The sequence below is a fragment of the Musa acuminata genome, chromosome BXJ1-4 (genome assembly GCF_036884655.1).
Source record: "Musa acuminata AAA Group cultivar baxijiao chromosome BXJ1-4, Cavendish_Baxijiao_AAA, whole genome shotgun sequence".
In the NCBI taxonomy this organism is placed as follows: Eukaryota; Viridiplantae; Streptophyta; class Magnoliopsida; order Zingiberales; family Musaceae; genus Musa; species Musa acuminata.
The window spans coordinates 34,610,591-34,637,834 of NC_088330.1; the positions used below are offsets into that span (position 1 = coordinate 34,610,591).

General features: G+C 36.5%; 4 protein-coding genes and 1 non-coding gene across 5 annotated transcripts; 2 read left to right on the top strand and 3 right to left on the bottom strand.

Moving 5' to 3' along the window:
• Nucleotides 1–726: 726 nt before the first annotated feature.
• On the bottom strand, nt 727–808 carry TRNAS-CGA (transfer RNA serine (anticodon CGA)). Its single transcript has one exon. It is a non-coding gene; the product is annotated as a tRNA-Ser (tRNA).
• Nucleotides 809–1,049: 241 nt separating this feature from the next.
• Nucleotides 1,050–6,453, top strand: LOC135657553 (small ribosomal subunit protein bS20c-like). The gene is made up of 3 exons (XM_065175972.1): nt 1,050–1,263; nt 1,348–1,526; nt 5,986–6,453. Exons 1-3 carry the CDS (start codon nt 1,089–1,091, stop codon nt 6,211–6,213), a joined length of 582 nt encoding a protein of 193 aa, XP_065032044.1. The 5' UTR covers nt 1,050–1,088; the 3' UTR covers nt 6,214–6,453.
• A 418-nt stretch (nt 6,454–6,871) lies between these two features.
• On the bottom strand, nt 6,872–9,252 carry LOC135657569 (large ribosomal subunit protein eL43z-like). The gene is made up of 5 exons (XM_065175975.1): nt 9,169–9,252; nt 8,107–8,146; nt 7,935–8,023; nt 7,269–7,351; nt 6,872–7,187 (listed from the first exon to the last, which is right to left on the bottom strand). The coding sequence occupies exons 1-5, from the start codon at nt 9,169–9,171 to the stop codon at nt 7,124–7,126; spliced, it is 279 nt and encodes a 92-aa protein (XP_065032047.1). The 5' UTR covers nt 9,172–9,252; the 3' UTR covers nt 6,872–7,123.
• Nucleotides 9,253–9,724: 472 nt separating this feature from the next.
• Nucleotides 9,725–10,454, bottom strand: LOC135672168 (pathogenesis-related protein PRB1-2-like). The gene has a single exon (XM_065180624.1). It carries the CDS (start codon nt 10,452–10,454, stop codon nt 9,825–9,827), a length of 630 nt encoding a protein of 209 aa, XP_065036696.1. The 3' UTR covers nt 9,725–9,824.
• Nucleotides 10,455–11,086: 632 nt separating this feature from the next.
• LOC135672549 (dynamin-related protein 5A-like) lies at nt 11,087–26,293 on the top strand. The gene is made up of 16 exons (XM_065181043.1): nt 11,087–11,314; nt 11,664–11,727; nt 11,817–11,921; nt 12,188–12,289; nt 13,656–13,706; nt 13,796–13,857; nt 14,238–14,328; nt 17,881–17,945; nt 20,436–20,630; nt 20,735–20,854; nt 21,474–21,544; nt 22,266–22,491; nt 23,724–23,774; nt 24,420–24,648; nt 25,001–25,140; nt 26,159–26,293. Exons 1-16 carry the CDS (start codon nt 11,186–11,188, stop codon nt 26,288–26,290), a joined length of 1,833 nt encoding a protein of 610 aa, XP_065037115.1. The 5' UTR covers nt 11,087–11,185; the 3' UTR covers nt 26,291–26,293.
• Nucleotides 26,294–27,244: the final 951 nt, after the last annotated feature.

Below are 27,244 nucleotides of genomic sequence, written 5' to 3' on the forward strand. Positions count from 1 at the left end.
ATGGAAAAATGGTGTCGAGATTTTCTGTGCCATGAATTGCGATTTGATGCATTAATATTCTTTTGTTACTGTTTTGTGTCCAGTGAGGTTTCATTATATAATCATATCATTCTGAGGTTCAATTCTTGGTGGGCAATTCATCATAGTTGAATTGTTGTTCACAAGCCTATTGTGGTTTCTTGTCCATCAAACAGTTCCTACATTTATGGTTTACTTGCTAATGATGTCATGTCTGTCTCATAATTGTTGCTGTGTGATTCTCTTGATGCTTTTTCCATCTTGAACTACAAACTCTCTGTTATGTGGTCCATAGTAGTTGCTTATTTTAACAGCAATAGAGCCAGAGATGTCTCATCAAACGAACAATTATGTAGTAGGCAATGGCTTATCTTGTGTTTATTTTCAGGCAGTATGATTTTTGACATGAGAAATAAATTAGTTAAGGTAATGATTCATTTCAAAACAAGGTGACACCCAATTCTCAGCAATTCCATATTAGCTTGGATCCTACCTTCTAATGCTAATCAATGTAAAAACTTATAAGGTCATTCCTTGATGTCCAACAGCTATACTTGCGATCCAACCAATGGAAACCAAACGTACTATTCAACTATAAATGGACTAATGTCTGCAAAATTAACCTTGAAATTGCTCCCTTGATAGTCCTGAAACCTAAATCGGTCGTACAATGCACGATGATTAATAAAAGAAAAAGAAAGATAGATTCGTCGACAGCAGGATTCGAACCTGCGCAGGCAAAGCCCAACAGATTTCGAGTCTGTCTCCTTAACCACTCGGACATATCGACGGTTGTTGAATTTTATATTGAATATAAATTTATAAATATTAGAAAAGAAAAGAAAGGTGGAAGTTTGATGAGATTCTCCAACACGAATGTTGACGACCGCAGTTGATCATGGAGAGGGTCGGGCACGACGGTGCTTGCACGATCAAGCGCTTGGGCTCTCATCACTAGATCAGACGGTTGTGATTTGTCGATGACAACTGCAGCACCTACTCGCGACTTGAGAAGGATAAGATAAAGATGAGACATCAAAGAAAAGGTCGGGAGCAAAAGAACGAACACCATGGCGGCAGCTGCTGCTTCGTGCCTTACTCTCCCTTGCAAATCCAAACCCTTCTCCCCCTCCTCTTCCCTCAGCAACACAAGCAGCAGAAGAGCCGGGTTCGCTCTCCGCCGCTCTCCCGAAGCCACATCCCTCGCCTTCGCCTCCAGTCTCTCCCTCACTGCCTTCCCAACAGGTAAAGCTACTCCTACTCTTATTATCTTGAGATGGAGCTCTGTTCTTGTTCGATTTGGGACTAACTGGTGTTTCTTCTCGAAAGGGGTCGGTTTTCTACGCCCGGTGGAGAAGCCCCGGGCGCCTCCGCTGCGGAGGCCCGCGGTGGTGTGCGAGGCCGCGCCGAAGAAGTACGACTCTGCATCAAAGAGGACTCGGCAGGCCGAGAGGCGCCGCATCTACAACAAGGCTCGCAAGTCCGAGATCAAGACTCGGATGAAGAAGGTTTTCCTCTCACTGATTTAGGCAAACTTTGCACCTTTCTTGATGTTTCTCGCTCTTTTCCTCTGCCTGTTCTTTGATGGTTTCCATTGCTTTGCGTAGCACGAAAGATTTTAACTATACTTCGTTCCTTTTCGATGATTAGGAATTCCCGACTACGCTATTTTTCTGTATCTTTAGCGATGGCTTCCTATTTCATTCCTTCGCCTTTTCTGTTTTGGTCATTTTGCTCGCAATCTCTTTGGTGATTGCGTCGGATTAATCCTTTGCCAATTGTTGACCTATGTGTCAGCTTCGGTGAACATGATTGCTACATAGGTCGAGTCTCAGAATGCTGCTGCCTATTTATGTTGTGTTGGTAATGTTTGCTGATGTCTATTGTCTACATTTCTTGGGGGGGCTTGAACACAACATATTGCAGCTTGTTCTTGGCATACGCATACTTAGATCAGAGGATAATCCATTGAGATTTTATTTCTTTTCTTTTTTCTGATCACTTTTCGCTTGACTGCCTGTCTGAGTATATCGTGCCAATCAAGTTTATGCCATTGTGAAGAATTTGATAGGGGTTAGATGATCACTCTTTCTCAGAGTAATTGCTGAGAATTGGGTGTATGCGTATGCCATTTCTGGTTTGGTGTATCAGTAAATTTGATAGGGGTTAGATTACACCACTAAATTTTGATATGATGTATCAGTACTTTCTGGTTTGGTGCTGTATTTTGTTCTGACACAAAGGAAGAAAATAATAATTTCGACACCTGCTGCTTTCATTAAATTAAAAAAAAATCACTTTGTTGTTATAACAGTTATTATATAAAAAAAAGCATAGAAGCATCAATTCTTGAAGATAGCTTAAAGAGTTTACACTACCATAAGCTAGGATGAGTTGAATATCTTTACTATGTCTATTCCTCGTGGCAACAATTATCATAAAAGACCACATCTTTTATCAATAAGAAGAAAACTTCTTCTGAAAAAGACTATGCTTTTATATCAGAGTAACAAACACAAAGTACTACCATTCTGTCACCAATTGGTTGACTTTTGAGATTACATGATTGAATTGATATCATCTGGTGCATGATTTAGTGGTGTAATCTCATGACTCTTGAAAGGAGAGTGTTTTGTATGATCAGCATATGCTAATTCTTAATTTTTATGATCAGCATATGTTTCTTCCAATTCTCTTATATTAGAATAGGAAGAAAATTTAATCCTCTGATTAGAACTAAAAGAGGTAAAAAGGTGAAAAAAATTGAGTTTGAATAAGAAGTCGAAGGCATGAAAATCGTTGTCCTAAGTGTACTTCTTGGTTCTCGTGTTGGCGCTTGTTGGGAATCACCCAAAATATAATAACTAATAGTTATTATATAAAAAAAGAATAGAAGCATCAATTCTTGTATGTTCGGGGGTTGATTCTTCTATGCGCACTTATGTAGAGAATCGAACAGACACATTGAATGGACACTTCACACCAGCAGCTAGACAAATAAAAAAAACATCAGAAGCAATAGGAAAGTAGAGCTCGGATGGGAAAAAAGAAGCTATGTCATCCACTATGGAAGATGGTCGAGTAAAGGGGATTAAAAAGATTTGTTATATCAATGAGTGATTGCCACGTGGTAACATACGAGCGTGCCATGTCGCACGTTGCATACTAACCCCATAACAACAACATAAGGGTAGCAATCGATCGCCTTGAGAAGCATGCACAAATGCATGCAATGATAGTAGAATTTCCAAGTCATGTGCATAGTGAATAAGACGTGGGCAACCCACCTAGCATGCACAAATGCACATCATCATATTTTCTATAGTTTAGATGTTCTTCCCTGATCGGGGCTCCATGATCATGCTCCTTCCTATTACCCATTCCTAGAGTGACTAGTGCTCCTATGTAGTGATATAAGAAAAGCATGACTCTAGGAGAGACCCAAGATAGTATTTTTCAATATCCCTGGTAGTGGCTCTCCTATATGGGAATCAAAAAATTTGTAGACAATCATGGTTGATGATTGACACAATCCTTTGATTTCTCATGAAGAAAAAAGATATGTATATCCTTTAACACTTAAACCTGCAAGAATTTACTCTCTGTGTGTGTGAGTTAGTGAATAGTCTAGTAATTGATGCCCACTTTACTAAATGAGGTTAAGTTTTCAAGAAGACACCTAATTGATCACACACAACTTTTATTTTGTCAATTTTTATTTATTTTAAGGTAATTTTGTGTTTTGTTGGGATTATTAGATTTTTAAAATAAAATAAAATCACCAAAATGCCCTTATATTTGCCCTCATATCTGTTGGCTGGGTTGCTTGCATCTTGTGCACTGTGCACATGACCTATGTTATGTAGTTGCATGTATTTGTGCACACTTCTCAAGGTAACTGGTTGCTTCCCTTGTGTTGTTGCTAATGTGGTTAGCATGCAAACCACATAACATGCTTGCATTCTGCCATGTCGTAGTCAAGGGTTGGTCCAAAAATATTTTTAAATCCCTTTTACTTAGCCATCTTCCATCATCTTCCATAGTGGATAATAAGGTTCGTCTTACCGGTTCATAATAGTGTACCAACCAGCTATTGGTATGATATGTACCGAGTCTTACCAACATACCATATGTCGATACACATGAGCGTACTGACGATAAGGTAAAATTACCAAAAAAAGCTCCAAAAATTCTTAAAAATATGAAAAAAAAAATAGGTAAGTGTTTTAAAATTGGAAATGAATATAAATTTGGTATAATTTAGCAAAAATATTTAAATTAAGAAAGAATAGTGACACATATCTTTTTTGGGCTTTGTGGAGTAACTTTATGATACATTCTGTTCTGAACCTTCATTCTGTTAGTATTGAATTATTTATAAAGAAATGATTTGGATTGTTATATTATATTTTAAACAATTTAAGCTTTAAGATTTAAATGAATCAAGTAATCAATCCTCGATCCTATATATCTATATATCAATTTGATATGTTTATCGGACCTAATCCTGAAATGATCCCACGACGTAGTATACTGATACATCATATGTCATTGGTGCATTGATATGGTGATGGTCATAGTGTGATTGTCGTGAACTAAAATGTCTCTGGACCGAGTGGGTTGAATGCAATTGAGAAGGTGTCTCATCGCTCGACTCAGTTTTTTCTAACGGTGTGGTTGATGCTATTGTCTTCCCCTTTGTCTTTGCCTTTGCACATTGGGCGGATGACTGTGGCAGACGAAAGGGTTTTAAAACCCTTTCCTATGATTCAAACGGTCAAATTGATCGTTTGAAATAGGGCAATTTGAGCCTTTGATCGGTAACAGTCGGAGTGTCTCATCGCCCGGCTCAATTTTTTCCAACGATGTGGTTGATGCTATTGCCTTCCCCTTTACCTTTGCCTTTGCATACTGGGTGGATGAATGTGGCGGGCGGAAGGGTTTAAAATCCCTTTCATACGGTTCCAACGGTCAAATTGATCATTTGAAATAGGACAATTTGAGCTCTTGATTAGTAACAGTCAAAATCCGATTGTTACTGACTGGTACAGACCTCGTATCGCCCGATATGGGATCATATAATTGGTACCGCTTGCTGGAGGGCGATCCGCATATCGGTTTGCGGAACGGTACGTGCCACCCATATCGAGCGATATAGCTCGGTACGACGAACCTTGGTAGACGACATATATTCTTTTCTTCAGGTTTAAGCTTCACTTTTTGGTTACTCCTTCGATGATCTTCTACTTTGTCTAGTTGTTGGTGCAAAGTATTTGTTCAACTCTCCACGTACGTGTGTACAGGAAGATTATATTTTGGGCGATTACCGGATGAGTTCCAGCACGAGACTAGGATGGCAATTTTCCCCCCTCTAAGTTCTTTTCCTAACTCTCTTAGTTTATTTCACCTTTTAACATATTTTAGTTCTATTGAAGGATTAAATTTTATTCCTGTTCCAACATCTCATGTATCTAATGCTTTTCTGAGTGCACAGACAAACTTATGTGTTTTTTCTCATTATAACCTTCTTTTCATGTTTGATCATCTTTAATGCATAAAATGCCTAATTTACCTTTCTCTTGGTTTCAATGCTTGTTTTGGATGCTTGTTTTCCCTTGTAAAGGTACAAAATGGGAAAGTACTGGGAAAATTTTGATATGGCTTGTTTTACTTCTTCCCTTGTTTTCTTGGTAAGCAAGTACTGAAAACACTGGGAAACAAATGGGCTCCTCTGGTGGAACACCACCATTCAAGTAGGAATTATATCATGAGAGAAAAAGTGATAGATCAGGTTTTTGCAGAAAGTGCATTGGACGTATATTTACATGTTTGCTTTGATATTGTCATGCTGTGATTTAGTCTCTATCTCATATTTGTTCTAAAAAAAGTGGATACTACCTCATTTGGTTTCTTTCAATTTTCTTACAGTGTGACACAAGCAATTGTCATTTATCTTTTCTGGCTTAGGTCCTTGAAGCCCTTGATGTACTCAGGAAGAAAAGTGATGCACAGGCAGAAGAAATTCTTCCGATCGAAAAACTTATAGCGGATGCATACTCGGCAATCGACAAAGCTATCCAAGTAGGCACTTTGCATGGGAACACCGGGGCGCGGAGGAAGTCTAGGCTCGCGAGGAGAAAGAAAGCTGTGGAGATCCACCATGGTTGGTACATCCCTGCTGCTGCAGCTGCTTAATGTTCTGAGATTGAGATCAAGGGCAATTTATTGTTAGAATGAACAATCTTTCTTTGGATTTTGTAAGAAACATGTGAAGAGTATCAACTTTGCTAATAGAGTTTGCTGTTGGCATTGGCCTGAGAGTACTGTTTATATCATCCTAAGCACCTGTTGAAGAAGTTTGATAAGCATTCAATTGTTGACACAGGTGTGGTTGTATTTATATATAGGTGAATTGAGAATGTCAAGATTAATTCATATCATGGGTATGAGTGCTTTGACAAAAGGATGATGTTAATATGTATACATATGTTTGGTCTTGGCATAACATATATGATTTTTACATATCTTAATGACAATAAAAAATTTATATAATCGATCTTAAATAATTAATTTATTATTATTATTGTTGAGATGTTATAAAGTTGATAAGTAGACTGTGTCATACAATTAAACAAGGTATACAATAAGAGTTCAAAATCTCATCCAATACATTTTTCATTGAAAACATGGATGGATCTTATCAGATATGATGATATACTATATTTATCAAATTAAAAGTGCTAACTAGATATTAGAAATCAACCAACTCACCAACTCAAATAATCTAAATGTTATTCCAGTAAGAGCCAAGAAAATAAACGGTGAATTCGTAAGCAGCATAATGGCACGAGAATGAATGTATCGACCTCTCAAAAGTTAAATAACTACTAAAATCAGTAAGCAGCATAATGGCACGAGAATGAATGTATCGACCTCTCAAAAGTTAAATAACTACTAAAATCAACGAAAGACGCCCGTCAATCCAAAGTCTCAACGACACTGGTTAAAGCACCAATTCTCCGGTTACAACGGAACCAAACACCAAGTTGCTGATAGTGAAACCACCTTTCTACCGAAAAATTGTCCGATCACCTGCTGTGCATCATCACCCTTCAGTTTGTTCCCTCAACCGACGAATGGTGCTCCTCACAGTCACAGCACTAGCAGTGCTACAGATACCATGAGGCCAAAGTTATAAAAGAACAAAAGGGCAGATACAATAGCTACAGATACAAAAATGCAACACTTACTTCAAGGTATACGCACCACCAGCCTTGACCTTACCGCAATCTTTGCATCCCCAAATCCCAACTGCTTTTCTTTTCACGGCATACTGCAGCAGCAGAAAGAAGATAAAAACATGTTAGTTAGCAAGAGGTACAAATTCCTAGGGAAGAATGCGAAAACGAAAAATAGACCACCAAGAAATGAACCGACTGAAATGATCCATAAAGAATCCAGCTCACCATGATAAATTACAAACTATGTTTCTTCATAAAGGCCATGAGTTGACGAGTTTATCCTAAAAGGATTAGGTGCACAGAAATCTTCAATCCACAAGGGGAAGTCCGTATATTGGGCAAGCTAAAGATGGTAATAAATCATATGGGACCATCTAAAAACTACGATGACACAAACCACATCAATAATTAAGATTGAAACAAATAAAATTCAAAGGCCATACATTACTAAAGGATAAAACAAACTTGTGACAAGTTAAAATTGCAGGACATGACATGCCGAATTGGTTTGCAAGCAAATGAACAAAAAATTCGCAGATATGATTTTCAACTATGCATTTCAAGGGAAGAGAACTTAGAGTCTAATAAACTGAATCCCTCTTAATACCTAGTTTGTACACTATGCAAAAATAAACTCAGTATACCATCAACCACTCATTTATATAAAAGTTGCACCTTTCCACAGAACTCGCAGAAATACTTTGCATGCTGAGAAACTTCCATTTTCTTTATTTGCTTGCGCAAACTAGCACCATATCTGGTACCTGAAGCCAGATAATGCTTGCAACTGTTAAAAATCTTACATAGTAAAAGAATAAAAGGTGAGGATGCCTTGAGAATAACATACCATATTTGCCAACAATTCCAGCCTTCTTGGTGCGTTTCGTCTGTATTCAAGTGGAACAAACACAAATATCAGGCAAAAGACCAAAACAATTTTCAAATAATTAGTGTTAACAATACAGTCCTAGCAAGGCACTGGTACAAGACCACACCGGAAAAAGTCCCAGCAACACTAGGGCAGCTCAATGTGAACAAACAGGAAATCAAATATGGTGAATACGCCGGTCATAGAAAGATCATGAAAGATACCAGTTAAATTGGTCTTATATTCCTATGTTATATCTCTTTCACCATTAAAGAGATGAAAATCCAAGGAAAAACTCCTACGTCTCAATATCGAAAGATATCACTAAACATGTCATTTCAAACACATAGAATCTAGATAAATAAATGATTGGAAAACATGTTAGAATATTTGATATCATACGGTTTTTTGAGACACCTAGCATACCTCATGCAGTTTTCAAATGAACTATTATAGGATATATAACCTCTTGCAAAAGCTGCCTTTCTGGAGAAAAGCATTGTCTGAAATGGCTTGGAACATCTACCATTCCCCATTCTCGCCAGCATATAACAATACAGAATCATCATTTATTAGATTTACCCAAAAAGCACCAAGATAATACGTTTTTATTTCATTCAACCAAGGAAAAAAGAATGTTTCTCGACATCCAAATCTCTTTTTCAAACACTCATATCCCAAATGTTGCATTAACTCGCGATGTTCATCTTTTACCACGACCAAACATTCCCGGGCCCTTGAGCATCTCAAGATGCGATCCCTTCAATACGATCAACTTCTAAAGAAACCTCATCACTTCCTACCAAAACATAAGACCAAGATCCCCGATTCAGGCACTCCTCTTCTTCACACTCCAAAATTAATGTTCATTGCAGCAATATCCGGCCGCTTCCGCACCACTCATCTATTCTCGAAGACCGTCTAGTTGGAACATCCGAATGGATCGAACTCCTCTAAGATGGACCGCAAGCGAACGTAACGGCGAGGTAACAAGAAGAAGCAAAGATCACAGAGGAGGGCAAATGGCATCAACGAGCGTACCATCCTGGCGGGTACGGGAGATCTGGTCTTCGCTCCGCAGGAACCCTAACGACGCGACGAGACAGTCGGTCCCGTGTCTCCGTCGGGCTTATTTATAGTCGAACCCTAATTGAGTGAGCCCGTATGTTGACCGTCCGATCGGTGGACCCCACCGATTTTGGATGGGTTTCGATGGGCCGTAATTGGGCCAACATGCGAGCTACAAATGCCGATTTCACTTATCGGATGTCTTCCAAGAGACGATTTCACCAATTGTAGCATCCATCAAGAAAACCAATCTTCAAATTAATATTTATTTTTATTAAAAGGTATAACACGTAGCAAAAATTGCTAGTTAGCAATATTATAGAAAATATTACCCTGATAATTGTGACGCTGTATAACATGTGTGTGTGTGTGTCTCTGTGTGACAGTTCACCTTGTGACGCTGCTAATTGGCTCCTATATTTGTGGGAATGAAACTTTGTAGCATCAATGGAAGAGATTAAAATGTGGTCAGTCGCAGGATTACATAGCAAACGATCTCAACTCGTCGAGACGATCTCACGTCATCTTGCCACCATGCAAAAATGGAAGAACGTGGAGAATATTCCCATGCAATCGCATGCAACCGGAGGCTCGGCCGCTCCAAAGCTTGTATCGTCATCCTCGCTTCCTCAAGTGTTTACGTTGAAGGGCATCTCGCCGACCCAGTTGCCCGGTGGGTCGTAGTCGCAGACGATGATGACCCCGGCGCCAGCGTCGCACTCCACCCTGGCGCAGCCCACGCGGGCGGTACTGTTCCACACGATCTGGGTGAAGTGGCCGCACATCTTCCCCGGCGCGCACGAGTTGTCGGAGGAGTTATAGTTGTCGCGCTCCGCCGCCCAGCTCTCGACGGCGTCCGCCGCCTTCCAGTCCTGCCCCGACCCCCAGAACAGGTTCTCCCCGTACGGGCCCTGCGAGTGCTCCATGGCGCAGTCGCTCCGCCGAAGGTCCGACCAGTTGCGCGCGTACTCGGCCACCGCCTCGTCCCACACGAAGGGCGACTCGCCGATGGTGGCGCGCACCTGGTTGTGAGAGGACAGGAACTCATGGGCCGTGTCGGGGTCCTGTCCCTCGCCGCTGGGTGCTGTGGCTGCGGGTTGCGGCGCCAGCGGGCTAATGGCGGGGTGCGGCGCCAGCCGGCTTATGGCGTGGTGCGGCACCAGCCGGTTTATGGCGTGGTGGTGGTGGAGGAGACGATGCTGCTGCGAGGCGCGAGGAATGGAGAGTAGGAGGAAGAAGAAGAAGCAGCGGCCCCCCATTCCTTGGTCAGCCATAGGAAGGAGAGCCAAGGTGACGAGAGGAGATGCGAAAGAGGAGGGAAGGGGGATGGGAGGCTTTTAACTGAGATGGCTTGTTGATTGGTGGATGCAAGCCAATGTTGAAGCCACTAATGATAGAAAATTACTATGCTTAGATGTGCAACACTGCGAGAAAAGAGAGGAAAGATATTGAATATTTCAGCACACATCTAATGTTATGATGCTATTCTTTTTCCGAAAGTTATTTGGAATCATCACAGACCATTCGATCCAAATCAAGCGGCTAAAACTTTCGTTGTTCGACGGACCGTCGATGATGACGGTGAGTGAATCCTAAAGTATGCAAGAAACACATCGAGCCGACGGTCCCGATCGTCCCGTTTCGGAGAACAGACGAGTAAAGCAAACAGAACTCGACGTAGACTGTCCGATCCGAATCCAACGGCGGATGCTACGTCCACGGTGACACGAATCATGAAGCGAGCAAGAGGCCCGACGACTCATCCGACGGTCCAGACCGGCCCACCTCCCGTGGACCGCTTCAAAAGAGATCCGTTCCCCGATTGAAACCATTCGATTTGGCGCTCAAATGGCGGAGGCGCGCTACAAATCGCCTCTCTCCGGCGCTTCATTCTCCGTTTCCTTCTGTCGCGGAATACAATCGCGAGAAGCGATCCCGTCTTGGGGAAAGCGATTGATCTCTTTCGATCCACGTCCGGTCGACAGGGGACATGGAGAATTTGATATCTTTGGTGAACAATATCCAGAGGGCTTGCACCGCCCTCGGAGATCATGGGGAGGAGAGCGCCTTGCCGACGCTGTGGGACTCCCTGCCTGCAATTGCCGTCGTCGGCGGGCAGGTATTCGGCTTCTTGATTTCTCTGCCTCCCCTCGTCATTCATTATCGCTGTTGATGTGGTCTTCTACCTTTGTTCTGCGGGCTTAGGCTATTTGTTTTTGGATTGGAGTCTTGTATCTATGAAGACATGTGTTCTGGGATTTGAGAACAAGGTTTTCGCCTTTAAGATTTTTCATCCGAGTTGTTTGATGGTTGATGTGCCCGTTACATAAATGGATTATTCTTCTTTCATGGATTACAGCACTTGTTGATCAGTTAAGATTTTTAGCTTTGTATTCTCTATTTGTTCCAGATTTCTTGCAACAATGTCTCATGTGATATCTGGTCTCATGATTGTTTATTTTCTAAAGAGCTCAGGTAAGTCGTCAGTACTGGAAAGCATAGTTGGCAAGGATTTCTTGCCAAGGGGTTCAGGTGATTTTCAAGGCCCAAATCATGTATTAAGCACCTTCTTGCTTATTCTAATTTATCTTTCGTTTACTTTAGGCTATATAATTTTGCAGGAATTGTTACTCGCCGCCCCCTCGTACTGCAACTTCATAAAATTGATGAAGGGAGAGAGTATGCAGAGTTTATGCACCTTCCCAAGAAGAAGTTCACCGACTTTGGTAATCATGTGTAGGAAAGGTTAACTTGCTAGGTTTTTTTCTTAAAAGATCGCCTTTGAGATCCCTCAGTTGCAGATGAATGTATATTATTCTCCAGAACCTTATTTATATGTATTCCCATGTCATAATCCAAAGTTCATGTTCTGTTCTTTTGATCTTTTCTATACCTATGTTGAAGCCATTGGCTGGTTGTGCATGCAATCAATCATTTATCTGTTTTATGATTCTTATTATTCTAATCTGCTGATATGATATTCATGATGCAGCTCAAGTTAGGAAGGAGATCGAAGATGAAACTGATAGAGAGACCGGCCGTTCAAAGCAAATCTCCTCTGTTCCAATTCATCTAAGTATATTTTCTCCTAATGGTAAGATATGAGGTTTGATTACTTATCAATTTTATATGAAATTTTGAAGTAATGTACATATAGTTTTAGGATATCTGAAAACACAGATTAAAATTACATGTATTCATAACTTATTTATATTTATATTCATATGAATTCTTTTACACTTTTAGCCTCCTGGACCCTGCATTGGTGGGAACCTCAAACTGGATACATTTCTTTTTTATGGTTTTACACTTTTATCTTTGCCATAGTGGGGGACATTTGCTGGATATTCATATTCTCTGATGCATAAAAAGATTTTCATGATCCAACTAATATTGCTGTTTCTTTAGATTTGAATCTTGTATAGGTTAAACTTTCTGTTCATAAAAAGATTCTGGCCTTCAGCTCCATAACATCATGAATCTGTATAAATAAACTATTGAATGGTATAAAATAGCTTGTTTGATTTATATGGAATAAATAATTTATCAACTTAGGAGGTCTGAGCCATCTGGTTTTGACATGATCACTCCATCATATGTCTCTTTTGGCTAAAAGCCTAAAACACACATCATTTAAAGAAGAGTCTTAAGGAAGGGAGTTAAAGCAATTTACCCAGTTTTTGTGCATTCTCCTGGAAATGTAACTGTATGCATATTTAATGACTATAGATCAGGCTATGGTTATAGTTTCACGAGTATATAGATTGTATGATGTTTTATAGTTCAAGACATGTAAATGGGAAACTGAGATGTAGTTAAAAGAGGGCACTGATGTATTATATCACATCTGAATTAGATGAAGCAAATTAATAAGCCAATGCCTATTATCTGTCTTCTTTTGACATATCTGAAGTTTCATTTATTTTGTTATGGGGTATCAATATCATTAAACTTAATGGGCAAATGAATGATGAAGATGCTGACAAAAAAAAGTTACTTTTCAGGGAATAGTGAGTTAATGGCATGAATAGTGAGTTAATGGCAATGTCATGTTGTGCATGCTTGGACATGACCATTGCCGAAGAACTTGATATTATGTTGGTGTAGAAGTTGCTAAATTACATCATTTTGCTATTGATTGTTAACTATCTAATCAGCAGATAGGTTATTTTTAAATGGAAATGTGTGTGAGATTAGGGTCATCATTCCTACAGGCGGATTTTGTTGTTGACTGTTTTTATCAGTTTCAATGTGTTGTAACTTAGAATCTGATTTAGCTTGTGACAGAATTAAAGTGAAGTGGCTTTTGAGTATTGACCATGTTAGCATACATATCTTTTGGCAGTCCAATTATTGTGTACTCTATCTTGTGAATTTAGCCATGATGTAACCAAAATATATGCAGCATCTATGAATTTAGAGTTTATTTTTTCTCTTCTCTAATATATTTAAATGGACAGTTGTAAACTTGACACTCGTTGATCTACCTGGACTTACAAAGGTGGCAGTTGGTACTTCACTTTCCTTGTTATACATTTTGTTTCCTGTCTTCTTTTAGAAGGCCATTCCCTGCAATATTAGTGTAATTTACCTTCTGCAGAGGGTCAACCTGAGAGCATTGTAACTGATATCGAGAATATGGTCCGTGCATACATTGAAAAGGTAATATATGTGTAAAATTTGTCAAAATATCTGATGCTTATCAATCTGCATGAAAATCCAGTGTGCAGTTTATGTTTATGTCAGTCACAAAATTTGATGAGAACAACTTTCTTATAATAACTAGTAGTAATTATTTCTTTGGTTAAAGCGTGTAAATTGTTGCAATAGATATTTATTTTCTGTTTCTATAAGTCCATTAAGTTTGTTCTTCTGATTCTTGACTACTAACATTGGCACATTACTGGGACTCACTGAGTTTCATTTGTTATATTGCCAGATTCATACACTGGGTTCAGGATGTCATATTAGATTATGACTTAACATGCTTTATTTAGGTGATAATTTGGAAGGAATCTGAATTCTCTTTTCTTTATTTGCAGCCTAATTGTATCATTCTTGCAATTTCTCCAGCCAATCAGGACCTTGCTACATCAGATGCAATTAAGATTTCTCGTGAAGTGGACCCCAAGGGTATGTATTTGCAGAATTGCAGTTACATTTCTTCTATGCTAAGATATTTTTTGAAATAAAGAATTACAAGTAGTAGTTTCTTATTGTCTTCTCAGATTTTTAAAGAATATTTTACTATGTTGATTTTTCTGAAGGACTAGCCCATTTGATCCCTATCTATGAGTTTGTCCAAGATAGCTGAGCAAGTATGCATATTCATACATATATATTGATGTCCTAAGAAAGATGTAACCACTAGACTAATTTGACTTTGTAAGTGAAATTTGATTGGCAATACAATGGAGGCTTTTGCATGGAGTTCTTTTGTTGTATGTTTGTTCTTGTGCCACCTATCGACATCTGTATAACCATTTTCCTGATTTAGGTGGAAGTTTAAATTTGATATGGGACAAGCTGATTTAACATTGAAATTAATAAAGAAAGAAGTTGAATTTGCAATTTTGTCATTGTAATTTCTATTACTGTGTAAAACAACATAAGAAATGCAAGTAGTAGGTATGCCTTGTTTAAGAGTCTTGACTGAATGATGGTTCTGATCGTACTTTATGTTTTGCAACTTAGGTGTATTTGGTAATTGATGCAATGCTACTGACTGATAAAATGTGTCTGCTCCCAGCCTTTGTTGATTGGTATCTGTTCTGAATTGAATTCATCTGATTTTTTTTTTAGAAGAAAGTAGCATATAATGGACATGATGTACTTGTCAATCAATGAGATGTGTAATTCTTATTTGCAATTGTTATGCAATAATCACAATGTTTTTTTCCATATGATTCTGCATAAGCAAAGAGAATAATGAATTGGCATGGTTATGCTTTGTATGAGTTAGAATAAGGTGTCTGTTACACGTCATCTTTTATTTGAATGCCTGCGGCTTACACACCTTATGAATAGACATCGGAAATAAAATAAATAAAGACCTTTGTCCTTTTGGCATTTGTTTATATATACTTGCTAAGAGTGTTATCTGATGCTGCCCAGGCCATACAGCTGGATCACATTGGACATGTTTGATGTTTGCTTAACCTTCCCTCCTTATAAAACAAAATATTTTTATAAAGAAGACAAATAATATGTTTTCCAAATATTTTATAAGATGTGGAATGCCACTTCAATCTTAACTGAGACAAATAAATTTTCTGAAAAATTAGTAACCGATCTAGTAGCAAGGTATGCAATTTTGAATAATACCGTCCGGTACGAGCGGTACGTACTGGTCTGTTAGCTGATCGGTACACAGATCGCTCGTTATCGGACGAAACAAAAAAAAAAAAGTATATATATATATATATATATATATATATATATATATATATATATATATATATATATATATATATATATATATATATATATATATATATATATATATATATATAAACGAGGTGACGTCGCCGAATTATATATATATACCGAACGGTATACAGTATCGTACTGTACCGAGCGAACGCCGAAACTCTGGTATGGTACGATATTTCAATCATTGTCTAGTAGTATGCTAACTACAAGTGAATCTTCAGCTTCAGCTTCAAGATTTTATCTTTGCACACCTAGCTATGTTCCTTGCCACTCAAAAAAATAGTACCTAGCAACATGATGAGCATGGAAGTAAAGGAGTCATCTTGGCCTCAGAGTCACATGAAGTCAACAAATATTGATATGCCGTGTCAAACAGATCAATGTTCAGAGGCCATAACTGCTGCATTTGGAAGAGACTATTCATGCAATTTACGTATCTGAAGTCTTACATGCATGCAGTTGGAAGAGGTGATATTCTGATATTATGCTACAAGAGTGATATCTGAAGGCTCACATGCATGCCTTAGAATTTAAGGAAACCATACCTGAAATTGACAACCATTTCTCAGTTCCCATTGGGTTTGACAGTAACATATGGACATGGAGGAATTATACACATCCTTCAAATGTACCTGCATATGTTCATTGAGGACTATACTCATCTCAAGCCAATGAATGAGTCTTAGTAGGTTATTCCCAGATTTTGTATTAATCATGTTTACATAAACCCATAATCATTCACATACAAATGCCAACTTCTTAGATGCACTTGATGATAGCTTAGTGGGGAATGAAGTGTTTTTAAGTCACAATTTATCATTAAGTGAAATAATGCTTTAGCATTATTTTTTATATGTTTTTCTTTCAGAGTCAACATTCACAATTCGGCTGTTTGCTTAACGGGTAAAACCAGTTTTTTAAGTCACAATTTATCATTAAGTGAAATAATGCTTTAGCATTATTTTTTATATGTTTTTCTTTCAGAGTCAACATTCACAATTTGGCTGTTTGCTTAACAGGTAAAACCAGTGGAACCTCAACCTTCCAATACTAGTAGTTCTAACTTAGGTCCAGTTGCAATATAGACCTAGTTCTAAATCAATTCATATCAAATCAGATGGATAAGGCTTGAACTTCACTGATTATTTAGTTAATTGATTTCCAGCTAAGAGATAAAAATACAATCCAACCCACATCCACAACTTACCATTAACATTTTTGTTATTTTATTACTTCAATTTTCTTTTCATTTGTTGTCTTTTATTCTTTGCCAATCATATACTCTAAACTTTGCCCCCATCACTATCATTGCCAAACAATAAGTGCAGACTCAATGCATGAGGCTCCTGCCAATATGGTGTTTGGAAGGGTCAATATATGCAGCCTTATTCCTACGGGTAGAGAGGTTGTTTACACTTTACATGTTTCACGGCCATTGCAGACTGCTGTTAGTAAATTATAACAATAGTATAATTTGATCACAACTGTAATTCTTTTCTACAACAGGTTTTTTGTTCAGACACATGCTCACTAAGGAGCTTCAAGATGAAAGTAGGCCAATGTTTATGTTTCTGCTCTCCATTAATGACAGCTTGGCAAGTGACATTCTCATTTCTTAGTGTTCAACTACTTCAACTTATGAAACCTCCTAGTCAAGGGCAAGAGAAATGCAGTCATTGTGTTACATAAAAACTTGTTTGTTAATATTACATAGCCAAATTTCTCTTTTGCGAATTTGCCAATCTGTTTGCATCTTCTCTTATGTCTGATATATACTACTTATTTTCTACTATATGCCAAATTTGTGGCATCATGTGTAGATTAGGTCAGGGATTTTATCCAAGTTTTTCTAGCTAGTAGCAATTTCTTTAAGCACATCTTTCAATTTGGAGATCAGCTAATTAACTTGTACCATTCAGATTTTTTTTGTCACTCAAATTGTTGCAGTTGACAGAACCAACAATCAATATGTTAATTGATGATGATTTTCTTTTGAAGTTGCTTAATTTTCTTTAACTTTGTGGAAGAATCAATCTCTTATGTCTTTAGGAAGACATATTTCCTTTTCCTTAAATGTATATGAACTATATATCTTATTTTCTAGCAAATATTGTTTAATTTATCACTCAAGAGTTAATATTACCATGCTTCATGACACTTTGGAGCATGTCAAACTTGGGCGAAAAGCTGATTGTTTTCTCTGTCTACCTTATCATCATCGAACTAATTCTTATGTACTCTCTTTGAATTTAGGTGAGAGGACTTTTGGAGTGCTTACTAAAATTGATCTTATGGACAAGGGCACTAATGCAGTTGATGTAAGATGATTTTCTTTAATAGGTTTCACTTTTAAAAAGTGTCATTCTTGTTTTTATATATTTTTCTATAGTACAAAAAATTGCAGCATACAGATAGTCAATTTTTGTACTTATGTAAATAATTATCTGTTATCATACTCAGTTTATGTGTAATGTCAATTCTTTCTTTTTAGGTGGTGTTGTATCTTCTATCGGATACTCTTGCAGTCTTGCTAGCCATGATCTTCCTTTGTTGCTTATACACCTTAGCCAGAATACATCAGCTTAGATTTTTCTTTTTTACTTTGTATTCCTTCATCTGAGTTATATGAGAAAGGCTGATGTGCTACCTCTAGAAACATGTATCAGAGAGTTCTCAAGATTTTCTATTTCATGGTGCCAAATGGCAAAAGTAACCCAGTTAGTGTTGGTGAATATGATGTTAATGCTCATAGAAACTTCATCAATAACAAGAAAAAGAGGAATTTTCTAGTGCTGTTGCACATAGTTGTTTACATTTTCAAAACAAGAAATGGCAAGCCCGATAATGAACTTATTGTATTAATCTAAACTGTCTTAATGGCCTATAATATATATGTAGTCATAATAGTTCCATATTACAGATATTGCAAGAACATTTATGATGCAGGAAACGGGTCTTGCAGGAATATTATTTCCCTTTCTGGATTTCATCACTTGTTTGATTTGGGTTGACAATCTCAAAATAAATCTCATTGCTGTTTTGTTATTGTGGTTGAAATCTGAGTATAGCTGATAAGCTGGTCATGTGGACATTAACTGCCTTGGTGTAGTTCCTTACTACTTGCAGCCACTAAAATTGTGCTTTGTTTCTTTTGTCATTGTTGTCATCCTGTTAATGATGTTGTATCTCATGCTTCAATTTCTGGTTGTATTTAATCTTCAAAGCTAATTGCTTCTAGTTTGAGCTCATTTCAGCTTGCAATGGTCTTCCATGTACTATTAACGTATACCCAATTATTTGGGTCAGCTATATGAATCTTTTCTCTAGTAAACTCTATTTGGGGCAATATGATTGCCTTGTACTGAAATTTGTATTTATCCATGCTCATAAGATTTGAGAATTTTATGCTTCTATCAGCTGCCTCATGCAAGGTTTGAGTGTCATAATGAAAAAAGTTTTGACAATAGCATTTATAGTTGGAGCTCCATGTATTGTTAACTTCCGATAGATTAAATGGTCATTTTATTGATCTTGCGATAATTGCAATATCAATGTTGGTGTACACTAGAGATGATATGATCAGGATTGGTGGGGTCATTTGTATTAGAGTTTAGGGATTAGGATTGAGCACTGAATTAATTAAAAAAATAAAATGTTTGGAAAATTATATAGAATATGAGGAAATAACAATATTTTATCCTAAAAGATTCTTCTACACCCTATATTTGTTAGGATATCCAACTTATCATTGAAAAACACAAAACTAAAATATAAAAGATAAAAATGATGATAAAATAATAAAAATTATCCATTAATAATAAATATTATATATTTATTGGGAAACAAATGCTAATGTCATATGAAGATATTATTATAATATTTCATGTCATAAAAAATCCTAAACTCAATATCCTACAATTTTGAAGATAGTGATCGTGAAATATAGTTTGATGTGAAGTCAAATAAAAAACATATTTTATTTGAACGGAGCACTCATGGGATTTGGAATAAATTTTGATTCACATGTCATGTCAATTTTATATAGCATCCAGATTAAAGGCTCTTCTGTATCATTCTTTTTCCTCTCCCTATAACCTTTCCTCTTTGTATTACATGGATGGTGGATGACAAACATTGCAACAATGGTACTAGATCACAAATGCAATAGTCCAAGCAAATAACAAACATAATAGTAGCAATATTTTGTTTGTTTCACTCTCTTAATGAGCAAAATTTCATTTGTTTTGCTTTTATGTCTTTTTCTGTCCTTCCTTTATCTTTACTTCTTTTTCTTTCTCCTTTCTCCCCTTCTATTCTTCTCCTCATTTCCTTTTAAATCTTTTGAGATTTTAAAAAATTGCTAGAATTGATCAAATTCGTTTTGAGTTCAATTGATTCTAGTTGATTCCAGTTAATTGTAGCGATAAGCCAAAAAATTGGGTAAAATTGGATCGTTCTTAGATAATACTGATACGGATCAGGTGTACTACACTGGAATCAACTGTGTTATCTTTTCAATTTAACTAGTTTGTCATTACCATTGCTGTTAGAAATATATATATGTATATGTATGTATATATATGTATATGTATATATATGTATATATATGTATATATATATATATATATATGTATATATATATAATCTAAAAATTCAATAAAATATATCGCACAACTACTTTGATATCTTTGAACTTAGCAGTTGTTTCTGTTCCACTTCTTCAAAAATTATCTCACACTTGAGTATACATTTGATTATTGTTTTGCAAGTATTTTTTTTTGTTCACTAAATATTGTTGGTTTTTCTAGATATTAGAAGGAAAATCATACAAGCTACAGTTTCCATGGATTGGTGTTGTTAACCGTTCCCAAGCTGACATTAACAAGAATGTCGACATGATTGCTGCCAGAAATAGAGAGCGTGAGTATTTTGCAAATACACCAGAATACAAGCATCTTGTAAATAGGATGGGTTCAGAGCATCTGGCTAAAATGATGTCAAAGGTATGACAGTTTCTCTTCCTTTACATGTCCTGTGACAGGACATGAATGGTACTCTTGCTGTTTGGTTGAGTATAATGCAGTCTTCAGTAAAAGTTTCTCTGCAGCATTTGGAACAAGTAATCAAGTCCCGAATTCCAGGCATTCAATCTCTGATAAGTAAAACTATAACTGAACTTGAAATGGAGCTAAGCCGTCTCGGGAAACCTATTGCTGCAGATACTGGAGTAAGTATCATCTAATGTTACTCTACACTTGCTAATACTGCTCAGAGTATAGGGGAATATGTTTTCTATGTTTGATTAGTTTTTACAGGGATATTTTATGGCTTCATTAAATTATTGATCCTCTCAGTGGCTAATTAGGCTTATACTTCATGATCCAGGTGTCACTAGAATCTGGAGATGCAGTGACAGTTGCTTGACAAATAATATCGAGCATAGTAATCCAATTTTTTGCTTAAATTTCCTAGATAAAGAGTTTTTCCCTTCGTGAAACCACCTCGTTAGCTGCCCTTAGTTGTCATCATTTTTGCTTAAGTGTACTTGTTACAATCATTAACTTTCATGAGCATGAATATGTTACATGTATCTTATTGCTTTTAACAAGCTGAATTTCTTAGATATTGGCATACTAAATGCTTATAGTAAAAGATATAGTAAAAGAGGCAAACCATATTGAGTTCTGTTCTATACGATCTATAGTTTTAGTTGGTTTGCCATGTCAATTTCTCATGGCTTCCTTTCTTCACTGCTGTATTTATCTTTGTTATCTTATTTTCTGTTTCTAATTTGCATTACATTGATAGTCAAGTTTTAAACCATGATTTTTTCCTATTATTTGCAGGGAAAGTTGTATGCAATTATGGAAATTTGCCGTGTTTTTGATCAAAATTACAAGGAACACCTTGATGGCATGTATGTGTCATAGACATAGAATTATTAGTATCGATCATATTTATCATTATATTCTGCTTTCCATTTGATTTGACTGCATTGCTTTAGACTAATGATTCAATATTTATAACATGGATCTTTCACAAGAATAAGATATTTCACTCATCCTCTTTGGAGTCTGAGTTGTTATCAGAATTTCCATGTACACATTGATGTCAATAATTTTCGCTTTTCATGAAGATCTAAGATGAAACTATACAAATTTCAATTGTAATTTCTATCAGTTCAAAACTTGGCTAGTCTGTTCATTGGGTGACAGCAAAGCAGATCCACAATAAAACATTTCTCAACATGTTTATCTAAGTGATCAGGTTGGAAGATATCAGTGCTTATGATATCTTCAACTTCTTTGTTAAACATGTTAGAGATTTGAAGCCAGTGGTCACTGATTGGGAACAAAATCAGCTGCTCTTATCAGATTTTTAGGCGGTTGTTATAACTGTTACACAGATGTGTTGTTATCTCTTGTGAAGGTAATAATTGGTTCAGATCATAAGTAGCTGCATATAGTGTGTTTAGGCCATGTTTATGTTTACTGCATACTTTAAACAAGCAAAATAAAGCAGCTATGCTTTCTGTACTGATGATATGTATTGTCTGGACAACTCTACTTTCTGTGCATTAGAAACTCATGATTGATGGGGTTCATGGATACTTAATGTGACTATCTTGTTTTTTGCAGGCGTCCAGGTGGTGAGAAGATTTACAATGTTTTTGACAGTCAACTCCCTGCAGCTCTAAAAAGGTTACAGTTTGACAAGCATCTATCAATGGAGAATGTAAGAAAAACTGTTACTGAAGCTGATGGATATCAGCCTCACTTGATAGCTCCTGAACAAGGATATCGTCGCCTTATTGAATCTTCTGTAGTCTCAATTAGAGGCCCTGCAGAGTCAGCTGTTGATTCAGTATGCACCCAACTGAGAATTCCGCATCTATTTTTCTGATCCTCTGCACTGCTGAAATTGTTCAGTGCCCTTGTTTGACTGATTTGCTTTATTTACACTTATGTTATATGTTGTGCTTATTGGGTAAGATGCATCATTTTTGCAGATTGAACTTTAATATTGAATGATAGAAATTAATCAGTAAAGCCTCTGATTATATGAGCAGGGCTGTCTAACATGACTGTTGTTCAAAGTCATGAGCCATGTGGCATGTGGAGAGAGGAGGTTTGGGCCACCTTCTCCACACACCACATCCACAACTTGTATCTTGTGGGAATTGATGAGTCATGTTATATACATTTTTCATGTTATTGTTTTTTATGTATTAATGTGAGGCCCTTCTCCAAGGCTCATCATTTATTTTGATTAGATTAGATATTTTATTTCAGAAAAAGGAGGCCTAGTACATATCTCTTACCAATGTGGTATAGTGAAGGATAACATAAGTAGCTTTGTCGTAAACAAATAAACTGTTTTGTGACTCTTGACACTGGTCATAAAGAATTAACCTTAATTGTGTAGCAAAGTGATTTGACAATAAAGGAACATTAGTGCTCATGCAAACATCCCTATTAATAATGATTCCCTTCAGTACTTTCATTTCTAGTTATGTCTTATGGGATATTTTAGAGGTGCTGATTTCTTTACACTTGATGTTTTACCTATTCAATTAATAGTGGTGTCTTTATGATTGTAACTACTGATTGGCTATTTATTTTCTAGATTTTAGTTTGGTCATTAATTTCATTTTCTCTTATTTCTACATCATCTATTCCCTTGGGGTAATGTGTCTGCCGCACAATCTTAAAAAGCCAAGTGATGAATGTTTGATTAATCTTAAAAACATAGTTATAATAGCTTCCAGCTGCGCACAAAATTTGATGGGTTAATTTGTGGTAAAGATGTCAAGTACTACATCATAAATTCTACAAATTGTCTGGTCCCTTTCTTCTCTTTTTTTTTGTTATTCTCACAGCTAAGCTGGATTAAAATTTCAAATTATAGACCAGGAACTGGATTTCTTGAACAAGTCTGATTACTGCAATTTGGCTTATTATGTTGGCAGTTTAGTGTCACATCCATGTATCATTTGCTATTCCTTATTACCTTTGAAAACATGGATGTTCTATTTTATTTTTTGTATGCTCTACTCTATTCATACTAATAAATTGATATTGTTTACTTAATTCCAGGTTCATGCTATATTAAAGGACCTGGTCCATAAGGCTATCAATGAGACACACGTAGGTTCTACTTGCTCAGCTTGCAGTTTACTTTATGATTTTTATCTGGACAACTTTTTTTTGCTTCAACATGGTGGCTCGTGTTTTTCTTTCTCATCATTCTTTTTCATAGAAATAAAAATCTGCTCCATTTGCTCAATAGCATTTGAATTTGGCTTTCCTATTGAAAAATATTATATTCAACATTATTGATAACTCACAATAACAGAGTGTATGTTATCCTAGATGATAGAGTAAAATTACTTCATGCTTCCATTATCTTGCTACTGGTGTAAGGTATAATATTGATTTTTGTGTGTGTATATGTGTTGATTTTTTTTACAACATCTGCCATTAAACAAAAAAGGGAAGACCTGCAGCTTTGCATATATTAGTCGAAGGTTCATAATATAATGACTATTATATCATACTTCATGTCATGTGCATATATATGTGGTGGGGACGTGATTATGTTTTCTTTTAGCTACATTAGGATTGTCATGACCAGTACAACAATTTGGATAGAATTCTTACTATAATCCTTTCGAGGTAGTAATATACTCAAAATAAGTTCTCACATGACTCGATTGCATTGTGTACAAGTTATCTAATATTTCTTTTAGATTTTATTTCAGTAAATCAGAAAATGATTATAGTTATCTTCAGGAACTAAAGCAATACCCTACTTTGAGAGTTGAGGTTGGGAATGCTGCTGTTGAATCTTTGGAGCGTATGAGGGAAGAAAGCAAGAAAGCGACCCTAAAGCTGGTAGATATGGAATGCAGTTATCTGACTGTCGATTTCTTTCGGAAGCTTCCCCAGGATGTAGAGAAAGGCGGAAATCCAACGCATTCTTTATTTGATAGATATAATGACTCTTACCTTAGACGTGTAGGTGAGTTCTTATTTTTTTGGTGAACATTTTATAAGAACTGGTATTTTTCATTATCTTGTCATTGTTAGTAGTGGTAATATTTGGACTTGAATAGTGTTATATACCTTTTTATTGAGTTTCCAGAATTTATTTCCTGTGGAGTCACAACTTGGTTACTGATTAGCCGAAGGCTTATCTGATTTCTGATACTTTAGTCAGTTTGTAGTTTGAACCGTTATAAGAAATTGCATATGATGCTTCTTCTAAAACTATGATCCGTTTTTTCCTCGTAGATTTATTTTTTGACTTGAAAATGCAAAGATGAACTTTACAAAAAAATATGCAGCATTTTCTTATCCTATTGTTTTGATAGGAACTACTGTCTTGGCTTATGTCAATATGGTATGTGCAAGCTTGCGGAACTCCATACCCAAATCCATTGTTTACTGTCAAGTACGTGAGGCCAAGCGCTCCTTGCTCGATCATTTCTTTACTGATTTGGGAAAAAGAGAGGTAAGAGTTTGCAGACTCTTTAATCTACTTGTGGTCTCTTGTCTTATTTCAACCTATCTGTTGTATATTCTTGTGACTTTAAAGCTGACCAAGACCTGATTGTTTCCTCGAAGAGGCATTGACGTTTTCCTCTGAGTTCTTCATTAAATTATGCTCCCTCTTTATAGCATTATGTATCTACTCTAATTTTTAATGGTTAGGTGGTTACTTGAGACAAATCTTTTATCAATTCTTTTACTGTCTCAAAATTACGTCGTTTGTCAATTGCAGCTTTAAGTTTGGTATTGATTCTTTGAAAACATTGTCTCATGATAGATTTTTTGTTTCTACTAAGCTCGAGAGTTACTCTTTTGCAGCAGTTGGTTTATCTGAAATATGAGCCCCCAGAATTCCACCTGTATTATATGAACTCATGTAGGGTCTTCTACGACAAAAAAGTTCATGGAAACCACCTGAAGTGGGATTTCAGAAGGGAACTAGTTTATATAGTTTCTTGTGTTAGTATCATTGTTCCTTTTATCATATAAATCTTTGTGTGGTTCTAATCTCGTATGCCGAATCCATACTGGTCTCTGGCTGGACCAGTATAGGTGCAGTTTATTTCAGTGTATCGACACAGTAGACTGGTACATGCCATGGTAAGAAGGGGAAAGGAAGAGGAGGAGAAGCGATGGTAGGCAGGTTATGGAACATGTTTTGTTATCTTAAGGAGCTATAGAGAGAGAGAGAGAGAGATTTTTAATAAAACCCCGATTGGGACCGAACCGTCCAAAATAGACTCATCAATGGTCTTCTCTATTTACTGCCCAGTTCATACCTATTTACTGCCCAGTTCATACCTATTTACTGCCCAGTTCATACCAATCTGGGCAGTTTTTTAAACCATGATTCTTTGTTTATACTTGATGGTGATCAAGTCTTTCCATCAAGGAAATGCATAGTTTGATCTTTAGGGTGTGTGATTGATTTCGTTGCAAAAGACCCCTCTCTCCTTATATTTCTTGAAATTTGTTTGCAGGGGAAGCAGCTGGGAAAGTTGTTGGACGAAGACCCAGCAATAATGGAACGTAGAACTGCCCTTGCGAAGAGGTTGGAGCTGTATAGAAGTGCTCAAGCTGAGATTGATTCGGTAGCATGGGCCAACAAGTAGAGACTAGAGAGTAGAATTCCAACTCTCTTTCCTTTTTCCTTCTCTTTCTTGTTTTCTTCCTCGCTCTCCTGAGTCTAGGAGATGCCTATTTTGATTCATTTGCTTATGACTTGATGTCCTTGAATTAATAATCATGATTTATCAAATTTTGCACCTTGAGCAATATATTACTGCATTATATATATATATATATATATATATATATATATATATATATATATATATATATATATATTAGCTGTATACATCTAGTAAATTTATGATTTAGGATAATTCTGGGTTGGTTTGACGTTTGTGCTGTATACATCAAGCTCATATGTTCCACGGATGATGACATAGGTAAACATTCTTGTCACATCACTTGTCTGTAGTATATCTTGAATGACTTTTCACAATTGTGTTTGCAGGAGAATCAAGACTCAATTATATATTGATATGTTTCTCGATGATATTCTGCACAAAAGATTGAGTTATATGCCTCAATATTTTTATTTTTGAACTTCATCTTTAATTTTTCACCTCAGTGCATGTTACAAATTTCAATCTGAATGATAGAATTATATTATTCTTTTTACATAATAAATAATCTTCACTTCACTATACCAGGATAATTTATTTGTAGCTTTTTGTTGTTACTTAATCAAAAGGCCAGATGTACTTTTTGTTTTGTGTGTGAGAAAATAAATTCTGTTTCATTTTGAATATAAAAGGAAATTTCCTTTTGAAAACATGTTTTATCATCTTTTATCATATTGTAACCACTCTTCAATCTTTTGTTTTTGGCTTCTTTGTCATTGCTCAGTGTCCAGAGGAAGATGGTTGAAAATTTGGAAATGAAGCCAAAGTAATCAGAAATGAGAATATAATGCAATTTTACAGAGTTCCTTCAGAAAAATTGAGGACCTCAAATTCATGGACTTTCACTGCAATCTTATGACAAATTTAGAACCTCTG